This window comes from Gadus macrocephalus, chromosome 8 (genome assembly GCF_031168955.1).
Source record: "Gadus macrocephalus chromosome 8, ASM3116895v1".
In the NCBI taxonomy this organism is placed as follows: domain Eukaryota; kingdom Metazoa; phylum Chordata; class Actinopteri; order Gadiformes; family Gadidae; genus Gadus; species Gadus macrocephalus.
The window spans coordinates 3,196,073-3,217,498 of record NC_082389.1 but is presented as its reverse complement, the minus strand read 5'-3'; the positions used below and the strand labels follow the sequence as shown (position 1 = coordinate 3,217,498).

The 21,426-nt window shown below is 49.3% G+C and overlaps 1 protein-coding gene across 4 annotated transcripts in view; it reads right to left on the bottom strand.

The window, feature by feature from the left end:
- Window positions 1-21,426, bottom strand: part of efr3a (EFR3 homolog A (S. cerevisiae)) — a 77,950-nt gene that overhangs the window by 11,255 nt on the left and 45,269 nt on the right. The window contains exons 7-20 of one of the 4 annotated variants that reach the window (XM_060058054.1): window positions 20,530-20,682; window positions 19,522-19,600; window positions 18,943-19,078; window positions 17,716-17,787; window positions 16,055-16,222; window positions 14,361-14,475; window positions 11,749-11,800; window positions 10,285-10,457; window positions 9,959-10,034; window positions 6,688-6,849; window positions 4,699-4,830; window positions 4,228-4,295; window positions 3,807-3,934; window positions 1,591-1,641 (exon numbers count right to left, since the gene is read on the bottom strand). In XM_060058054.1, coding sequence (XP_059914037.1) covers window positions 1,591-1,641; window positions 3,807-3,934; window positions 4,228-4,295; window positions 4,699-4,830; window positions 6,688-6,849; window positions 9,959-10,034; window positions 10,285-10,457; window positions 11,749-11,800; window positions 14,361-14,475; window positions 16,055-16,222; window positions 17,716-17,787; window positions 18,943-19,078; window positions 19,522-19,600; window positions 20,530-20,682 — 1,565 coding nt within the window. The remainder of the gene's footprint in view (window positions 1-1,590; window positions 1,642-3,806; window positions 3,935-4,227; window positions 4,296-4,698; window positions 4,831-6,687; window positions 6,850-9,958; window positions 10,035-10,284; window positions 10,458-11,748; window positions 11,801-14,360; window positions 14,476-16,054; window positions 16,223-17,715; window positions 17,788-18,942; window positions 19,079-19,521; window positions 19,601-20,529; window positions 20,683-21,426) is intronic. The other 3 variants (XM_060058056.1, XM_060058055.1, XM_060058057.1) reach the window with 3 other exon arrangements.

Sequence of the window (21,426 nt, the reverse complement as noted above, 5' to 3'; positions counted from 1 at the left end):
TTAATTGCAGAATCTACAATATTTAATCCAGAGTCTATAATCTTAAATCCAGAATCTATCACCTTAATCTATCTAGACAATACACTTAGTTGTACAGATGCATCGTGTACTTACCACAGCAAAAACATCCATAGGCGGGCAGTCAAGAAAAATACTTTTTTAAATTGTATACCATTATATCACATATAGCATGTAACTACAGGCTAATGAGCTACATGCTAGTCAGCAGCACTAACACAACACACAACATGCTAGCACAGCAGGAGCACAAAGTACATGGGTTGCAGGTTCTATTCCCTGCATCGCAAAACAAAACCAAAAGCAGACCAGTGACTCAGTGTCTGTCGGGAGGAGGCTCCATCCTGCTAGACTGCTCCCTGGCACTACCTTATACTGCCCACAGGAACACTAAGGAACAACTCCACTCTCTCACTCACTGTCTGCCTGTCTTTCTGCCTGCCTGCCTGCCTGTCTGCATGCCTGTCTCAACGTTTATGCGATATGGAAGTTCAGGGGGGATACAACTTTAAAAAAAATAATTAATCCATCCATCAACTACTTGAATATCAATCTGGCCCAGAGAGCTTTCTTTAAATGTACTTTAATGACTGGAGCAGACTATCACCAAACCTGGGAACAACACAGTGAGCCACCCTAATAGTGAACCTCTAGCTAGTTCAACATGTAGCTCATCTAAAATGATCCAAACTCCTTTCTGCACTTAATGAATCTGTCTCCATCTGCTTTTGATAGGAGGCCGTGAGTCCCCGACTAAAATCCTTTCCTACTTCCTATCTAGGTTCAAAGGTCAAACGTCTCATGCCATTTGACTCACGCATTATGCGACTCTTAGAAATTCCAATCTGTACGAGAAAGCATGAGATGTGTAGTTACTCAGAAGAGCAGACTATTCACGATTCACATCGTGAATAGCTGCTTGACGCAAAGGTCATTGTAGTCGAGATCTTCATGTCTCATCACATGGCTGGAAAGACATGAATAGCCCCCCCCCCCCCCCTCTCTGTCCTCGTCCATCCGAGGGGACCGAAACGAGAGGGTTTGTCCGGGTTGGAGCTGCCTATCATCAGGTACCTCAAAGAGATCAAAGCGCCGCTCGTAAGAAGCCGGTGATGATGACAGACTTAAATGCCATCCACGGCTATCTGGAGCTGTTCCATCAGACGAACCTCCGGCACGGATTCAACACGTCAGGCCCTCTCTAACGGCCACTCCTGACAGATCTGTCATCAATCAGCTGGAGCCCCTCCGGGGCCACTTCACAGAGATACCGAGGTACAGGACCACGGGGCTCCACTGACACCACACTGGTGGAGGTGTGGCTAGGGGAGGGGGGACGGGGGCTACATACTGGGGGAGGTTATTGGGGTTTATTGATAAGGGACGGATCCTCTACAGTGGATGGATTCTACACAGTGATCAGAGGGACCTATTGATAAGGGAAATTCCCTATTGCATGATCTATTGATCAGACACATATCTATTGATACAGCACAGTTCTGTTTAACAAGGAGTTTGTCTACAGCGATCACAGGGACCTATTGATAAGCCGGGGATCAGGTGATTGGTTACCTCTTGATGACTGTTTGCACTTGTGAAGAATCTTGCCTACCGTGTACAGGACTTGTTTGACAGAAGAAAGTTAACGTGTTAATACTGTTATTACGATGACTCCCCAGATATACTTCTTGCATCCTTCAAATGCAAGGAGAACTTGAAGGATACAAGAATCAATTGAGGTATTCAGAAAGAACTGGAAGGCTGCTGTTTTTTTTTGGCACCTTAAAACATAAATATTGAATCAGTGTAATAATCCATCCTACTGATGATGTGTATTTTAGTTTGAAGGGGTTGATCCGTAACTCCAGGACATTTTCCAGGACTTCGCGGTGACGGTGTGTCTGAGCGACCGTGTCCCGTCACTGCACAGCCAGAGTTTTAACTTTATAGAGGCTTCTGATCAGTGGGGTATACTACGAACCTCGCTGAACATACCCAGGCTTTCTTGGGAAAGCCTGGATAGACAGACGCAGCTCGCGATCAGAGTTAAATGGTACTATGAAGCTCACTTAGGATTCGATTAGTCGAGCCAGGTTTTCCGCTTAAGGTTCAATGCACGTTCATGTGAAAGGGCCGTTTATCGTGTCATTTTATTCACCTTTACAAACTGGATATATCAAGCAGTCTATACAAATGCGTATAAGTGAAATGATTATGCATATTGTCTATTAAATAACTATGGCAAATGCAGAATTGTTCGCCATTAAACCCAATAGAATGATGATGATTTCAAAATGCATAAGAAAAGTCCAACCTGCCTTATTCTATAATTTAGGGAATTCAATTTAAATACACCCTATGTAAGAAATGTATTGCATATGTTTTCAACCGCTGAGAGGTACCGGCGGTGGCGTCGTGGATTAGTATAAGACCCGAACGCCAGCGACCGGGGTTCAAATCTCGCCGGTTCATCATCATGCCTTTTACCCCCATAGATGTGGTGCCAGCGCGGCCTTGAAAATATGGGTTGAATTTCGAAATAAGCACAAAAATATAATTTCATAACCTTTGATGAATAAGTATTCCATATGCATGTGAATTGGGACTTTTTAAGCTTCACATAAATGCGCGTCACTTGGGAGTCGAACGCCCCGCGCATATGTTCAAGACTGACGCGCTACCTCCACTCTAGCACTCTGTCACGGAGACACAATGCGCAACAGTAAGCATTGTCTACATAAGGTCCAACAAGGACGATCAAATAGCGAATACCCTCTGACGAGAACCTGTCTCTCTCATAAAGAATATTCTCAGGCAATGCCAAGGGATCGGTCCCGAGAGAGCCTCTGTCGGAGACCCCTGTACGATACGGGCTCCGAGGTCCACGGGAACACCCACTAACGGTGACGCCATTGTCAGAGGAGGGGCGAGGAAGCTACACGTCGCTTTAAGTAGCCGATCTCCCGATAGACTAAGCTGATCTCCCGATAGACCTGCTCCCGACCAGGTTTGGTTGAGGGCATAAGTCCCCATGGTAATACCGCAACGCTAAAAGAGATGTACTTTCGTGTCCCAGCTAACCCAGGCTTTGAGCGCAACATACCTCGCTAACCCAGTAATCGAGGTTGTTTGTACAGGCCCCTGGCCTCCTGAAATTGGTTTCAGACATGTTTACATGTCTTTTATTTCAGCAGAAAATTTTCAAATTCGAATTCTCCAGAGAAATCCCATGAGGCAGAAATTGAAATGATAACAAATCCTTGAAGAGGACGATAACAGTGATCTCCTCTTCCTTCACAGTAAACAAACTACAACAGACGTTGGCTTCCAAGAGCTTCTCTGGGTCTTCATAAGCACAGTGAATTAAGCTCTTTCAAGAGATTAGAGAACAACTTCAAAATAATGTTCTTTAGATGATGAATCTCACTCCTATGTAGTAAAGTTGTTTTGGTAAGAGGAAACTACAGTAAGAGACTTAAAAAGTTCAGCTTCCTTCCTCTACTTCGAGACCAGGGATGATTATTATAAGCCATTAAAAGCCATTTGGAAATCACAAGTGTGAAGTGTCCACTCAGAAGCATGAAGGCTAGAGCCACCCACCAGCCCATCAAGGGGGAACAGTTCACTTGGAAGACTGGAAGGTTGATCTTTTAATGGATAATCAACATCACAACAGGTGGTCAAATCAGGGAGCCTTTAATGACTTTTCAGTCCAGCTGCAACCCGAGTGTGTACGCGTTGACAGTAATGGCCCGGTGCACCCCCCCCGGGGGAGCTGAAGGTCTTACCTGTGACCTGGGGGACGTAGGAGATGGAGAGCCGGTCCACGCTGTACCCTAGTCCCGCAAGACACTCTGCAATCTCCAGCGTCTGGAAGTACAGGCTCCGGTCCTCCTTGTCCAGAGAGTCCGGGAGGCTGGGGAGAAACAGTGTTTCCATGGTGACCAAACATCCTTCAGCCAGTAGAATTAACTCCCTTCAGGGTTTTTTTCATGTTTAGTATTCAGCCATTTTATGGACACCCGTTGTGACATGGTGAATTGAGATGAATGGGTCTTCACGAGGAGCAGATAGGACATCATGCACTAGGACGCCTACGGAGGAGGCTGTAGATGTTGGGGATCGAAGGTGCTACGGTTGCAGCAGTGTGAACGTGAAACCAGCCCAGAGTGGAGAGTGGTAGGCGAGGAGGAGGGGAGGGGCACTTACGGACACTTGTCTTTGAAGATGTGTTCGGGCAGGAGATGCGGGGCGTCCAGGCTCCTCAGCTCCACCACCTCGAGATGGAGGAGATTCATGTTAGAGATGTACCATGCTGACGTGCCTCAGAAGCTAACAGAGTCCTGCTATCGATATACCATGCTAATGCGCTGGCAGAAGCCAACAGTGTACTGCTAGCTACGTACCTTGCCAACGTGCTTGCATAAGCTAACAATGTACTGCTAGCGCCGTACCTTGCTAACGTGCGGCAGAAGATAACAGTCATGCTAGTGCCGTACCTTGCTAACGTGCGGCAGAAGATAACAGTCATGCTAGTGCCGTACCTTGCTAACGTGCGGCAGAAGATAACAGTCATGCTAGCGCCGTACCTTGTTAACGTGCGGCAGAAGATAACAGTCATGCTAGCGCCGTACCTTGTTAACGTGCTGGCAGAAGATAACAGTCATGCTAGCGCCGTACCTTGTTAACGTGCTGGCAGAAGGACGGGTTGGCGATCATCTGGCTCAGGAAGTTGAGGTAGGCCGCCACCAGAGCCATGATGCCACAGCGAATCACCATGGGCATGCTCTCCTCATTGGCCAGCGCCATGTCCTGCAGGAGCCAATCACATCTCAGATTTAGGAGGTCGACTATTAACTCATCCCCGACCCACTCAATCGTTAAAGATCCCCGTCTCATCAATATGCAGAGCTCATAACGCCAAAATCTAAAATCTCCTTTTCGTAAGTTGTTCAAAAAACTAAAACCACTTTGTTTCTTCATTCACTAAAAGCAAACAAAAACAAGACAATATTAAGAGCGTTACTCATCCGTGGAACATTAAGGGTCTTCCTCAGTCGGTTCCATTAAAAACAGAAATGAAAACATTAAATTGACCGTAACATTTGTTTCCGGTCCCTGATGATTGGAATAGTTTTGTGACTTTGAACGATGTCTTTGTCAGATCTTACAGCGCAGCCATATGCTCTAGTCTGTCATGGAGGTACAGCGTTCTTCAGAGGAGAGAGGGGCTGATGAGAGGAGGGGAGATGAGGAGAGAGGAGAGGAATAGGATAAGAGATGAGGAGGAGAGTGGAGAGGAGATGAGGAGGAGGAGAGATAAGAAGGAGGAGGAGGAGGAGGAATAGGACAAGGGATGAGGAAGAGAGTGGAGGAGAGATAAGGAGGAGAGGAATAGGATAAGAGATGAGGAAGAGAGTGGAGAGATGAGGAGGAGGAGAGATAAGAAGGAGAAGGAGGAGGAGGAATAGGAATAGGAATAGGACAAGGGATGAGGAGGAGAGTGGAGGAGAGATAAGGGGGAGAGGAATAGGATAAGAGATGAGGAAGAGAGTGGAGAGATGAGAAAGAGGAGGAGGAGGAGGAATAGGAGTTGGACAAGGGATGAGGAAGAGAGTGGAGAGGAGATGAGGAGGAGGAGAGATAAGAAGGAGGAGGAGGAGGAATAGGAATAGGACAAGGGATGAGGAGGAGAGTGGAATAGGATAAGATATGAGGAAATTGTAAAGGAGAGGAGGAGGAGAAGGGGATTCCCACCCCACTGCTGACACTGGGATGACCCTCCGACGACCTTTGACCTGAGGACATGAGAACAGACCGGCCTCCTCACACCCCTCACACTGCTGCAGACGGGGGAGCGAGCAGCGATCGTTTGAACCAGCAGGAGGCTATCTGTCGGTGTGTCTGTGTGTGTGACAGTTACTAACTGATAAATACCTGCTGTGAGAGGAACCTGAACAGGGTTTTTGTTGTCTTGTCGGGATGCGCGTGTGATGCCTGTTGTTATTTCTGTGTGTGTTTGCCTGTGTGGCTTTTAACGTCGTTGGCTGCGTGTGTGTAGGTGCCTGCCATCCTAACACTTTTTGTTTGTCATTCAGTCCCAGCAGGGGGTCCAAAGACGGCAGGTCCCTAATGTCATCTGCGATCATTAAGGACCTGCAGTCAAATGAAAAGCGGCTGGAGTTTTTATTTTGGTGAATTAGAGAAAAAAAAAACACAAAAGAGCAATCATCTTCTCAACTCCTACTTCTAGTCCCTTCTTTATGTATTCTCACTTTGAGTTGTTCTTCCCCTTGGTTCCTCCTTCACCAGTTCAAACAAGTTTTTATATTTACATTTAGGGGATTTTGCTGACGCTTTTATCCAAAGCGACCTACGACCATTCATGCACACACCGACGGCGGTGTCATCCACGCAGGGCGACAGCCAGCTCGTCGGGAGCAGTCAGGGTGAGGCCTCACGCTCAGGGACACCTCGACACTCAGCTAGGAGGAGCCGGGGATCGAACTAGCAACCTTCCTGTTACCGGCCGAAACCCGCTCCACCTCCTGAGCTGCTGCCGCCATAAACTTTGAGTTGTTCATCCCCTTCCTCAGTACAAAAACCATAACCTGACAGGGAGGAAGGTTTGCCCTGTGACCCCTGTGACCCCCGACCCCCGGGCGGTACCTGCAGAGCGATGGCAAGCCGGATGAGGTCGATGACCACCTCCTCGTTGGTCAGCTCGATGGTGAGCACGGCCAGCGTGGTGAACAGCAGCTCGTAGTTCTTGTGGACGTTGTCCTCCTCCTTGGAGCCCAGGTAGATGTGGCGGTACAGCTGCTGGCCATGCTGAGGAGGAGAAGAAGGAGGAGGAGGAGACAGGAGGAGGAGACAGGAGGGGGAGGAAGAGGGGGAGGAAGAGGGGGAGGAGGAGGAGACAGGAGGAGGAGGAGACAGGAGGAGGAGGAGGAGACAGGAGGAGGAGACAGGAGGAGGAGGAGACAGGAGGAGGAGGAGGAGACAGGAGGAGACAGGAGGGGGAGGAGGAGGAGACAGGAGGGGGAGGAGGAAGAGACAGGAGGAGGAGGAAGAGGAGGGGGAGGAGGAGACAGGAGGAAGAGAGGAAGAGGAGACAGGAGGGGGAGGAAGAGGAGACAGGAGGAGGAGGAAGAGGAGACAGGAGGAGGAGACAGGAGGTGGAGGAGGTGGAGGAGACAGGAGGAGGAGGAGACAGGAGGAGGATGGAGGAGGAGACAGGAGGAGTTAAAGGACAAGCAGGAGGTGGAAGAGGAAGAGGAGAGAGGGGATGAAAGGTGAAGAGGAGAAGGAGAGAAGACAAAGAGAGAGGAGGGGACAGATGAGGAGAGAACAATACAAAGTGTGAGTGAGTTTTGACAGTTATTTCTGTGTGTTGGTCTGTGCGTCAAAAGTACAAATATTATACAAAACAATTTATAAAGACAAGCCGAGAAACACCCTGAACTGATTGGCCACAGAGGAGAAGGAGTAAGAGCAGGAGGAGTAGGAGCAAGAACAGGAGGAGCAAGAGGAGGGAGAAGGCATGGTGGCCATGCATAATCTCCATGGAGTTATGCATGGCCACCATGAAGGATGAAAGTGTGTTCTCTTCCCTCCCGAGGTGTAAAGGTGAAACATCCAGCCCCCTCCCAGGTGTTTCCCCTTCACACGCTCACGGAGAGGAGCTTCCTGGCTCTCCGGCGGTGGAGGAGCCTCTGTTCTCTGGAGTCATTCTGTCTGCAGAAGACTGCGCGCTATTCATCCATGACGACCGCAATTAGCGACCGCTAATGATGCCGGCCGGCAGGGAGAGGTGTGCCGAACGCGGCGTGGTGGAGGACAAGGCTGGAGCCATGCCGGAGGACCGACCCCCGGACCAGGAGGGGACCAGACCCACCGAGGCCTGGTCCTCAAAGACCTGACCAGATGGTAACCCATGGTAACCAACCAGGGAGCATTGTGAGGTGGTAAGCATCTGCCAGTGGTACTTCTGCCGGCGGCTGGTGCGGTACAACGCAGTGGGAACCGCTACGACGAGGAGGTGAGGTGGATAGAATTACCTTTTTAATAAGCTTCTAATCTTACTCAGAAGACAGGCACACATCTCTGCACGCCTAGTAGGCTGCAGGTGGAGATGCAGTCTACGAGTTATCCAGGAGCAAATAGGTAGACATCAGGCAGTGTTTCCCCTACCAATCCCCTACATTTTTGAAAAATAACCCTTTAATGGTTACTTCTTGTGAATGTTTTTAGGAAAAGTGTACAGATTGAGCTTCCAAGTGTGACATAACAACCAACAGAGTCAAGGTATCTGCTGAGACCAGATCATTGTGCAAATTTGCCTTGAACTTGGCAGAAACTTTTTTTTTCTGCAATTTTTTTTTTGCAGTGGTGCTGACAATCCAGCAGCGGCAGAATCGTAGACAGAAGCGATGACCAGATCAGTACTGCAGCTATCCCAGATAAACTGCTTCGTTCCTGATTACTTTCACCTGGGTCCTACTAGTTGGCTCCTGGTTAAATACAGTTATCTCCACCTGATGTTGACAAGTTAGCTCCTGGTTTGCTACAGTAATATCCACCTAGTTAGCTCCTGGTTAACTCCCGGTTTGCTATAGTAATCAGTACCTGATGTCTACTAGTTAGCTCCTGGTTAGCTACAGTCATCTGTAGCTAACCAGGCTGACAATCCAGCAGAGGCGCACTGCCGCTGCTGGATTGTCAGCGCCACTGCAAAAAAAATAAAATAAAAAATGCAGTGTTGCATATAGGGGAGACACTGCATCAGGTGTAGATGACTGTAGCAGCTATCCAGGAGCTAACTAGTAGCCATCAGGTGCTGATAACTATAGCTAACCAGGAGTTACCCAGGAGCTAACTAGGTGGATATTACTGTAGCAAACCAGGAGCTAACTAGTCAACATCAGGTGGAGATTACTGTATTTAAATAGGAGCCAACTAGTAAAAACCAGGTGAAAGTAATCAGGAACGAAGCACGGTTTATCTGGGATAGCTGTGGTACAGATCTGGGCATCGCTTCTGTCTACGGTTCCGTCTGCCAAAAAACATTCATCCAACCTTTAATCATATACCAAGAGAATCTGCATAATGACTAACGGGCAGACCAACAGAGTGAAGACCTGAGCCTGACGGCTCCTGGATGGCAGACGCTGGCATGGAGCAAAGCATAACAACAACAACAACGTCTCTGCTGAAGCAGGCAGAGATTATATAGCAACCCAACACTCTGATAGACAGAGCTTTGTGCGGCTGCTCGACCTCTTAGACGAGACGTTGACAGACACAACCGGCAATCGAAGCTGAAGAGCAGATTTAATCACAGGTTTCAACTGAAGGCAAAAAAAAAACAACCGAAAAAATGGGTTTAAAAAACGTAACTTAAAAGGAGTGCCACAGTCTTCTATTGGTGGACACTGGGAGCTGGTCAGTATAGCCACATTATTCTACTGGTGGAACTGGGAGCTGCCCAGTACCACCCCAGTCTGTGGCTGCTAGACTGGGCTCCTGGGTGGTGCTGATAACCAGGTGACTTCCTAGTGACCGCCTCCTTCCCTAAAGGCTCCCCAGGCCCTGAGAGCTCCGCGTCTCCCCAGGCCAGGAGAGGAGGCGGCGGGCTGGAGGGCCTCCATTGAGCCCCCGACAACCTCTCCACCCTGGAGGGCCCAGACGGCAGCACAGGACCATTCAGGCGCTATTCATGCGTGGTTCAGCTGCGTCACGCCTGCAGCTGTTACAGGCACCGCCTCCTAAAGACGCTGGTGGAAGATCTGAACACGCAGGTTCATGGGTTTTGGAAGGGTTGGAGTTTTCCCCGTCGGATGGAAACAGACAGACAGGAAGACAGACAGACAGGTTGATGGACAGACAGTCAGGCAGTCAGACAAAAACACCCAGGCAGGCAGACAGCAGAGCTTAGTACCTTTTTCATGAAGGCGACGTCTTGCTTCGAGATCTTTTCTCTCTTGAACTTCAGAGCGGCCACGTTTGGGATGATTCTGGAGGGGCGAGGACAGAGAGCAATGAACAGCAGGACCACTAATCCATGCAAAACCAATTAATACTAGGTATACACCAATTATAATTGCATTGCATACATAGATTAATGTGTGTATAAAGACATGTGTTGTGAGTGTCACACACAGCACGCCTTTACAGACGCACACACACACACACACACACACACACACACACACACACACACACACACCATCACCCCCAGACGGATGCCTAGCAACTGAGCGGTACCTGATGCCGCGCAGCTTGGCGCGGTTGTCGTGGCGATCGATGATGTTGTGCAGGATCTCCAGGACCAGCTGGCGCAGCTCGCTGTCCTCCATCAGGGAGATGGAGAAGAGCGGCTCAAGGAAAGGGGGGGGCAGGGCCGCCACCATGGTCTTAGACTTGAACCCGGAGGTCACCTGCAGTCAACACAAGACACCGAACCTTTGAACTCTGACCCCTCTGTCCTACCACCCTAAGCCAGTGTTTCCCCCCCTGAGCGCTGAGTAGTAATTCATTTAGTGTTTGGCAGTAGTTTACATGTTGCTACAAATCCTAAGGCCCAATCCCATTTCTACCCCTTACCCCTTACCCTTCCCCTTCCCCCTTCCCCTTCCCCCTTCCCCTTACCCCTTCAAAACAAGGGGGAGGGGCAAGGGTAAGGGGTAGAAATGGAATTGGGCCCAAGTCTGTTCGAATACACATGACGTTAAAACCTTGCAACTCTGAGGGGGAGTTGGAGGGGAGTGATAGGACCAGAGGAGGAGGATGAGGAAGGTGGATGCAGAGAGGGGAGAGGGGTTGGCTCAGGGAGGAGGAGGAGAGGATGAAAGACACGGAGGAGAGAAGAGGCGGATGTAAGAAGAAAGGAGGATGAGCGAAGAGCAGGAAAGATGATTCAGTCAATCACAGGAATTAAAAGTGAGTGTGTGTGTGTGTGTGTGTGTGTGTGTGTGTGTGTGTGTGTGTGTGTGTGTGTGTGTGTGTGTGTGTGTGTGTGTGTGTGTGTGTGTGTGTGTGTGTTCCCAGCTGTGCTTGGCCGTCTGAGAGATTAAATGTCTTTCAGAGTAAGAGCGATGTACAGAAATATATTTTTTATTTCATGACATCCAGCAGTATGTTTTATTTCGGTGTAAGTTTAGAGATGGTTAAATATAATAGATGATGTATTAGTTAAAAGATCGTTAGGTTGAGTAATTAGGTTAGATATGGTTAATTTAATGTCGTAGATTAGAGATGGTTAGTTTAGGTATTAGGTTAGAAATGGTTGGTTTAGTCTTTGGCTTAGATATGGTTGGTTTAGGTTTTAGGTTAGAGATAGTTAAGTTTAGTTATTATGTTAGAGATGGTTAGTTTAGGTATAATGTTAGAGATGGATAAGGGACAGTGACGTTTAAGGTCATAGGTACTATGGTAGGCTGGTTCTACATTAGCAGTCAGGCTAGATGTGAGGCATTAGCCCGTAGAGATGGGTAAGCGCAGCATTTGGAAGTAGAAGACGATACCGCTGGGACCCAAGCAGTGTGACCCCACACCATCCAGCAGCCGTGAGACACCACCTGCCCATCACTCTCCACCGGGCCGCACATCAGGGCCCGATTGCTCTGGTCTGCTGCGGCGGCTAATGGGCCCGTCTGCGAGCTGTCCCTGGCTGGGTGCGGGGGCGCTGGCAGGCAGCAATAAGGGATAACAGATTAGGATCTCACTCACCATGATGAGGGAGCTCAGCAGCATGGTCTGGATCCTCTTGGTGCCCTGGTGTCTGCAGGAGGGCAGAGAGAGAGAGAGAGGCTGTCAGAGGGGAGGGAGGAGAGGGGAGGGGAGAGAGGCTGTTAGAGGGGAGGGAGGAGAGGGGAGAGAGGAGAGGAGAGAGGAGAGGAGAGAGGCTGTTAGAGGGGAGAGAGGAGAGGAGAGGAGAGGAGAGGAGAGAGAGAGAGAGAGAGAGAGAGAGAGGCTGTCAGAGGGGAGGGAGGAGAGGGGAGAGAGAGAGGCTGTTAGAGGGGAGGGAGGAGAGGGGAGAGAGAGAGGCTGTTAGAGGGGAGAGGGGAGGGGAGAGAGAGAGAGGCTGTCAGAGGGGAGGGAGGAGAGGGGAGAGGGGAGAGAGGATGTTAGAGGGGAGGGAGGAGGCGGGAGAGGAGAGACGCAGGGAGCAGGAGGAGAGAGGAGAGAGGCTGTTAGAGGGGAGAGAGGAGAGGGGAGAGAGGCTGTCAAAGGGGAGAGAGGAGGAGAGGGGAGAGGAGAGGAGAGAGGGGAGAGGCTGTTAGAGGGGAGGGAGGAGGCGTGAGGAGAGGGGAGAGGAGAGACACGGTGAGCAGGAGGACAGAGAGAGAGGCTGTTAGAGGGGAGAGAGGAGGAGAGGGGAGAGGAGAGGGGAGAGAGGCAGGGAGCAGGAGGACATAGAGGAGAGAGGCTGTTGGAGGGGAGAGAGGAGAGGGGAGAGGAGGAGAGAGGAGAGACACTGAACAGGAGGACACAGAGGAGAGACAAAGTGAGCAGGAGGAGAGGAGGACAGAGCACAGACATTGTGAGCAGGAGGAGACAGGAGAGGGGGACAGGAGCGAGAGGATAGGGGAGAGGGGGACAGAAGAGCAGAGGAGAGAGGGGATATGAGATAAGTCGAGGAGAGAAGAAAGAGGAGAGGAGACGAGACGAGGGAGAGAGGAGAGGAGACCTGAAGAGTGTTCAGGTTATTTCTACACCTTTTCAGTCACCTGCAAATTAAATCAGAAACCACTTCCCCGGAGTGACAAAGGCAGCCTGGTATGAAAGTTAGGTTCAAATCACCAGGACACTTCCTCAGGAAGACTCTGGTTCTGATAACCTCAGACGGCCTGGAGGCAGCAGATTGCTCGGCCGAGGCATGGAGCGGAAACAACACACCAGACAACCACACAGTCTGAGTCACCCCCCCAGCACGGGGCTTCTTAAAGGAGCAGTCCCCCAAAAACGACGTCAGCCGAAGCCTTTGGACGCGTGTTTTTTTACTGCATTATTTTTTTTTTGCTTTTAAAAAAATTATGTTTGTACATTTTTAAAACGGTTGTAAAATCTATTTTGAATGCCATTACTGTCCTGTTCTGTCTTCCCCGACACCTGAATCCCCAGCCGGGACCATAGGTAACATCCCGTCTCATCTCTCCCCAGCCTCTTAGCAGAGGGCTGCCTTCTCGGGAATCAAACGTCACGGACGCCGTTTCCTTTGAGGTCTCTTGAATGTTAGGGATTCCTTTTAACCCAGGCCTTTCAATCCCAGAGCCTTCGGCCGAGAGACCCCCTTATTGACAACACCCTGTCTCTCATCAAATAGGCTTTCAATGATGAAGGAAATTACGGCTGTGTTGAAGGAACCCGTCTCCACCACGGCTCTGCTCTGTGTTGAAGGAACCCGTCTCCACCACGGCTCTGCTCTGTGTTGAAGGAACCCGTCTCCACCATGGCTCTGCTCTGTGTTGAAGGAACCCGTCTCCACTAAGGCTCTGCTCTGTGTTGAAGGAACCCGTCTCCACTAAGGCTCTGCTCTGTGTTGAAGGAACCCGTCTCCACTAAGGCTCTGCTCTGTGTTGAAGGAACCCGTCTCCACCACGGCTCTGCTCTGTGTTGAAGGAACCCGTCTCCACTGAGGCTCTGCTCTGTGTTGAAGGAACCCGTCTCCACTACGGCTCTGCTCTGTGTTGAAGGAACCCGTCTCCACTACGGCTCTGCTCTGTGTTGAAGGAACCCGTCTCCACTACGGCTCTGCTCTGTGTTGAAGGAACCCGTCTCCACTACGGCTCTGCTCTGTGTTGAAGGAACCCGTCTCCACTACGGCTCTGCTCTGTGTTGAAGGAACCCATCTCCACCATGGCTCTGCTCTGTGTTGAAGGAACCCATCTCCACCACGGCTCTGCTGAACACTTTATTACTCTTTTTGCTGCACCCTGATCCACGTTCTAACGCTCTTCAGGAGAGGGGAACCGAAGACGATGTCATCCTCTGATCAGAGATGGAGACGCATCGTCAGACACGACCAACGAGCCCAAGCCGAACACACACACAGAGAAAGAGCCGAGGGACATTATATATATATATATATATATATAATTAAATATAATTTTAAAAAAAATACATAGAATATAAAAATATATATGGTAAATAAAATAAAATAAATGTATAGATAGATGAAAAAAAGAAATGTAAATTTTTTTTTTTTAACAAATATATATCATAAGATAAATATATAAAATATAAAAAATGTAATATATATGACGTTTGTGTTGTGTCAATGCTGTGTGTTTAGCGTCACTGCCTTGTGTGTTGTGTCAGTGCTGTTTGTAGAGTCTCACCCTATCCTGACCGTGTCCATGGAGTGGCAGGGTGTCCCGTACACCGGGATCTTCCCCATGATGAACATCATCACCTCCGCACGCTGGTAGTCAGGAAGGTTACCGCCGAAGAACCCTGTGCGCACACACACACACACACACACACACACACACACACACACACACACACACACACACACACACACACACACACACACACACACACACACACACACACACACACGAAAGTGTGGCGTTAAAGAACCATTTAAATAAAGTTTTGTGGTACCGATGGTCTGTATGATGGTGTTACGGAACCGTTTAAATAAAGTTTTGTGGTACCGATGGTCTGTATGATGGTGTTACTGAACCGTTTAAATAAAGTTTTGTGGTACCGATGGTCTGTATGATGGTTTTACTGAACCGTTTAAATAAAGTTTTGTGGTACCGATGGTCTGTATCAGAGGTCTTCAACAGGGGGTCCGCAGAGGTACTGCAGTCGCGAAAGTTTTGGTTGATTAGACCTTTTTTTTTATATTCCCCCGCAATTTTTTCCACAAATTGAAACGTCTTTAAATACACATTAACATGAATCCAACACACTAGCCGCGTTTACATGGACACTTTGGATCCGATTTCTAATCGGAATGGATCTATTCCTATCATGCGAATGTGCTATATGTATGGCATTAACATAAGTGGTACGTTCGTATGTCTCTCGCGCACACCTTAAAAGATGGGTGTTTCGCACATCCAAAGGTAATCCACAGGTGCTAGACAATAGTATTGAACATAAGAACAAAGGAGGCCGCACACCTGACACATCTGGACTGGCTGCGACACTTTTATGTATTTGTAATGAAAGCCCAGCAGAGAGCTTTTCTCTGCCTGCTCCTCCAATTAAGAAGGACAGTTCTCGTCCGGTCTTTATATCTACCCCCGCCTCCGCCGAAAATAATACGTATTTGGATGAGTGTGCGCAGCCAAGACTTTTGGGAGAGAGAGAGAGAGAGAGTGCTGTTACGCAAGGGATAATGTACAGAACGCCGGTCATTATCGGGAAGATAAGCCATCAGCAGAGAAATATTCGGACAAAGACGTTGACGCCGCTTAGCAACCGGACACGCTGGGGTTGATAAGTTGCCGGACTATTTGCGGAGTGATAAGAAATACATAACACTTGTTTTTACTTTATATTTGTATTGTATTGAATTGTTTAATCGAATTTAGCTAGTAAACTGAGTGTTTAAAGCAGGTTTCAAAAACCTGTCTTGTCACGCTCAATGAAGGAGTGCAATGAACCAGCATGAAAGTTTGCGAATGTTCAAGAAACCTTCCTAAGTCATTCGACTCGATCGCCCGTTGCCCGGCAACAGACAATCTCGTCGTCTGTTGCCAGGCAGGTTTGGAATTTGTCAACAACTGATGACGTAGGCCGGTACAAATTTGGCAGCCGGTACAAATTTGGCATGACAGCACCATAGGACCAGTTTAATATAAAACACACATTTTATACAATATATAAGTAGGGGGTCCCCGCTCCATCCCTCCATCAGTTTGGGGGTCCTTGGCCTGGAAAACGTTGAAGACCCCTGGACTGTATGACGGTGTTCCGGAACCGTTTCAATAAAGTTTAAATAAGTAAATAAAGTATGTTGTACCGACGGTCTGTATGGTGGTGTTACGGAAACCGTTTCAATAAAGTTTTGTGGTACCGATGGTCTGAATGATGGCGTTCTGGACGATGCGCTCCTCGCTCTCCTTGAATCGCCCTGACGACACGCTGGCGGCCGACGCCCGGCGAGGCCCCTCCCCCAGCTCCAGGTCCACGCTGATCCTCAGGTGCTTCAGCAGCGTGTTGAAGACCTCCAACACTGTGGGGCCTGGAGAACACACACACCATCAGTTAACGCACACACAAGCCTGGAGGACACACCTCATCAGTTAACACACGCACAAGCCTGGAGAACACACACACCATCAGTTAACACACACACAAGCCTGGAGGACACACCTCATCAGTTAACACAAGCACAAGCCTGGAGAACACACACACAAGCCTGGAGAACACACACCGCATCAGTTAACAAACACACAAGCCTGGAGAACACACACCGCATCAGTAACACACACACAAACCTGGAGAACACACACCATCAGTTAACACAAGCCTGGAGAACACACGCCGCATCAGTAACACACACACAAGCCTGGAGAACACACACACCATCAGTAAACACACACACAAGCCTGGAGAACACACACCATCAGTTAACACGCGCACAAGCCTGGAGAACACACCTCATCAGTTTACACACACACACAAGCCTGGAGAACACACACCTCATCCGGTAACACACACACACACCATCAGTTAACGAACACACAAGCCTGGAGAACACACACTGCATCAGTTAACACACACACAAGCCTGGAGAACACACACTGCATCAGTTAACACAAACACACACACACACACAAGCCTGGAGAACACACACCGCATCAGGTAACACACACACACACGCCTGGAGAACACACACCGCATCAGTTAACACACGCACAAGGCTGGAGAACACACACACCATCAGTTAACACGCACACAAGCCTGGAGAACACACACCGCATCAGTTAACACACACACACACAAGCCTGGAGAACACACACCGCATCAGGTAACACACACACAAGCCTGGAGAACACACACCGCATCAGGTAACATGCACACAAGCCTGGAGAACACACACACCATCAGTAAACACACACTAGCCAGGAGTACACACACACACACAAGGTGGACCAGCGGTCAATGGTCACGCTCTCGAAACCCTAACAGGTACGAAGCTATCTAGCAAACTAGCTACAGTCACATATCCAGCTAAAGGTGGGAGCTATGCTACCTAGCTAGCTAGCTACGGTCCATACATAAACAGAGGTGGAAGCTATGCTATCTATTAAGCTAGCTAGCTACACTCACATACTAAACCGGAGGTGGGAGCTATGCTATCAAGCGAGCTAGCAAAAGTCACATACTTCACTGGAGGAGGGAGATATGCTATCTAGCTAAATAGCTATGCTCATATACATAAACAGAAGTCAGAGCTATGCTATCTAGCTAGCTCTCTACAGTCACATACCTAACTGGAGGTGGGAGCTATGCTATCTAGCGAGCTAGCTACAGTCACATACGTAACCAGCGGTGGCAGCTATGCCTTCTAGTTAGCTAGCTACAGTCACTTACATAACCAGAGGTGGGAACTATGCTATTTAGCGACAGTAACATCCCTAAATGGTGGAGGGCGCTATGATAACTAGCTACGGTCACATACTTAACCAGGAGGGAGCTATGCTATCTAGCTAACTAGCTACGGTCACATACCCAGCCAGAGGTTGGTTGGAGTCTGGTATTCCGGTTCGAAGGGGTTTGGTCTTTTGAACTCTTGAGTCAAACCTGTCAAAAGTTTCTTTATTGGTCTGAAGGGTTTTAGGGGTTTGGAACAGCAGCACACATGGGGAGACTTTAGCTAATGTTCGATACCCATTCACCTGACACAGACAACATGCAGTCTGTACGAAACAACACGTCTCTGACTGGCCGGAACAAGTCAGAACCAGTTAAAGACCCATTTGCAACCGGCCAGCGGTAGTTCTCTCCGGAACGAGTCGAGTGTCGTTTGTCACTCATAGAGAATGACAAATCCTTGAATGGTGGGTGTTAATTATCACACAACAACACATTAACACAAGGACGACAGCATCAGAGCAGACTGAATATGACATCCACTGGAGCAAGAAGGAGAGTGAGTAGGAGAGAGAGGGAGAGGGAGTGAGAGCTAGAGAGACGGAGATAGAAAGAAGAAAGAGATGGAGAATTGCCTTGCCTACAGAGCTAGAGCGTTCAGAGTGACTTGTTATTATGTCGACTATAGACCTAGAGCGGTCCGAGTTTCTTGTATTCATGTGGGCTCTATAGAGCTAGAGCGGTCAGAGTGACTTGTTATTATGTTGACTCTATAGACCTAGAGCGGTCAGAGTGACTTGTTATTATGTTGACTCTATAGACCTAGAGCGGTCAGAGTGTATTAATGCAGGCTCTATAGAGCTAGAGCGGTCAGAGTGTATTAATACAGGCTCTATAGAGCCAGAGCGGTCAGAGTGCATTAATGCAGGCTCTATAGAGCTAGAGCAGTCAGAGTGTATTAATGCAGGCTCTATAGAGCTAGAGCGGTCAAAGTATTAATGCAGGCTCTATAGAGCTAGAGCGGTAGGAGTGCATTAATGCAGGCTCTATAGAGCTAGAGCGGTCAGAGTATTAATGCAGGCTCTATAGAGCTAGAGCGGTCAAAGTGCATTAATGCAGGCTCTATAGAGCAAGAGAGGTCAGAGTGTATTAATACAGGCTCTATAGAGCCAGAGCGGTCAGAGTGTATTAATGCAGGCTCTATAGAGCTAGAGCGGTCAGAGTGTATTAATGCAGGCTCTATAGAGCTAGAGCGGTCAGAGTGTATTAATGTAGGCTCTATAGAGCTAGCGCGGTCAGAGTGTATTAATGTAGGCTCTACAGAGCTAGAGCGGTCAGAGTATTAATAGTGACAGAGTGACGTACCAACAGAGCCCTTGGCGGCGATGGCAACGGTTTCCAGCAGCACTTGGACGATCCCGGCCCGGACCCGGGGCGTGTTGCGGCCGTGGGTGTCCAGGTGGTTCAGCACCTGCTGGATCACATGGTGGGAGTGCTGCGCCTGGGGGGAGCACATACGTTGAGACGCAGTTCAGGGTTCGATCCCCGAGGTCTGCTGGCTCTAGGCCACCTGTATCTAAAAAAAGTCCCATTGCATAACGGCGTCTTGTGATTAGTATACAAAAGGTTGGTTTAGTGGCTATGGTGCCGACCAAGAGGTTGTGGGTTGGAGTCCCAATGTCTATAGTCTTACCAGAAATAAAATAATAATAATATGGTATAATAAATATATAATTATACAGTATAACGTTACATAGGAAATATGCTTCTATTGACCTTGCAAAAAAGTTTGCGTGTCACCAAACAACTCACAACTAGTGAGTGGTGTTAGCACGCGCACAGACACACAGACACACAGACACACAGACACACAGACACACAGACACACAAACACACAAACACAGTTCTTGATTGGAGGCTGTGGGAGAGGGGGCGGGGCTTTACCTGGATGGAGTACATGATGATTCTGAAACAGGAAACGGCAAACTCGTTCGGGTCCCACAGGTGATGGTTGTCAAGGTGACTGCAGAGAAAAAGGACATGTCACTGTGTGCCCTGGTCAAGAAAGACAGGTAGACTGTGTGTGTGGGCGTCTGTGTCTGTGTGTGAACTCCCCAGAGTGAGTGAGTGTGTGATTGTGTGTGAGATTGTGAGTATGTGTGTGGTTGTGCGTGTGTGCAGGGCCGTAGCACCAAATCCTGGGCCCCTATACTATAAGTACTGATGGACCCCCCTGCGCTCAGTTGTTGACGGGGGGGGGGGGGTGGAGCGATTGTTGACGGGGGGGGGTTGGAGCGATTGTTGACGGGGGGGGGGGGGTGGAGCGATTGTTGACGGGGGGGGGGGGGGTGAGCGATTGTTGACCGGGGGGGGGGGGGGGGGGGGGTGGAGTGATTGTTGACGGGGGGGGGGGGGGGGGGGGGGAGCGATTGTTGACGGGGGGGGGGGGGGGGGGGGGGGAGCGATTGTTGACGGGGGGGGGGGGGTGAGACGTGGCCGGTAGATACTTTTTTTTTTTTCAGGGGCCCCCCCTCTGCCTTGGGCCCCCCCACAACTGTCCCCGCAGTCCCCGCAGTCCGACGGCCCTGCGTGTGTGTGTGTGTGGTTGTGCGTGTGTGTGTGATTGAGTGAGATTGTGAGTAAGATTGTGACAGAGCAAGTGTTTGTGAGTCATTCAGTCGTTCAGTCAATTAGTGAGTGCGATTGTGAGTGAGTGAGTATGTGTGGGATTGTGAGTGAGTGAGTATTTGTTTGATTGTGAGTGAGTGAACTCCCCAAAGTGAGTGAGTGAGTGAGTAAGTGTGTGGTTGTGAGTGAGTGAGTGAGTATTTGTTTAATTGTGAGTGAGTGAACTCCCCAAAGTGAGTGAGTGAGTGAGTGAGTGAGTGAGTGAGTGAGTGAGTGAGTGAGTGAGTATGTGGTTGTGAGTGAGTGTGTGTGTAGTGAACCTACACCAGGACCGGTCTGACTGCGTTGTTCATGTTCCCGTAGGCGGCGCGACCCAGCAGCTCTCTGAAGCAGCTCTCAGCCAGGACCACTGGGTCCTCCTGGTGGTCCGGGTCGGGCTCCTGGCCCCCCACAGAGGGGCTGGCGGGGTGCCCCACCCTGGGGGGGGGAAAGAGATAGAGAAAGAGAAAGAGAGAGATGAAGCGTGAGAGATTAATCAGATAGCATCTTAATTTTTCCTTTAATCTATTTTCCGTTGTTGGAATAATAATTTATTTATGCACGTTTTACATTTTCAGCGCCAGATTTATTGGAAAGCACTTGCTCTTTGATCTACCATCAAAGAAAATATGCCTAGCATAGCCTAGCATGTAGCTCTCTTCCCGTGTAGCCTAGCATCTAGCTCTCTTCGTGTCTAGCTAATTATGTAGCCCTCTACCTGCTTAGCCCAGCTTCTAGCTCTCATCCTGCCTAGCATCTAGCTCCCCACCTGCCTAGCTTCTAGCTCTCCACCTGCATAGCTTCTAGCTCTCCACCTGCCTAGCTTCTAGCTCTCCACCTGCATAGCTTCTAGCTCTCCACATGCCTAGCTTCTAGCTCTCCACCTGCCTAGCTTCTAGCTTTCCACCTGCCTAGCTTCTAGCTCTCCACCTGCCTAGCCCATCACGTAGCTCCCCACCTGGCTAGCCTGCCTAGCCCTGCATTGAGCCGTGTGCGGCGTGGAGGTGGAGATCATAACATTACATAACGCTGAGTAACACTGAGAGCTAGCGTCTTTATGCCCTGGTGCCGAGCCATTAATTATTAGTGCCGTTAAGCCGAGCGAGATTCAGACTCTCTGCTTCGTCTGCCGGATCATGACAGGATGTCTGCTGGGGGGCTTCGGTACGGCAGTCCTAACTC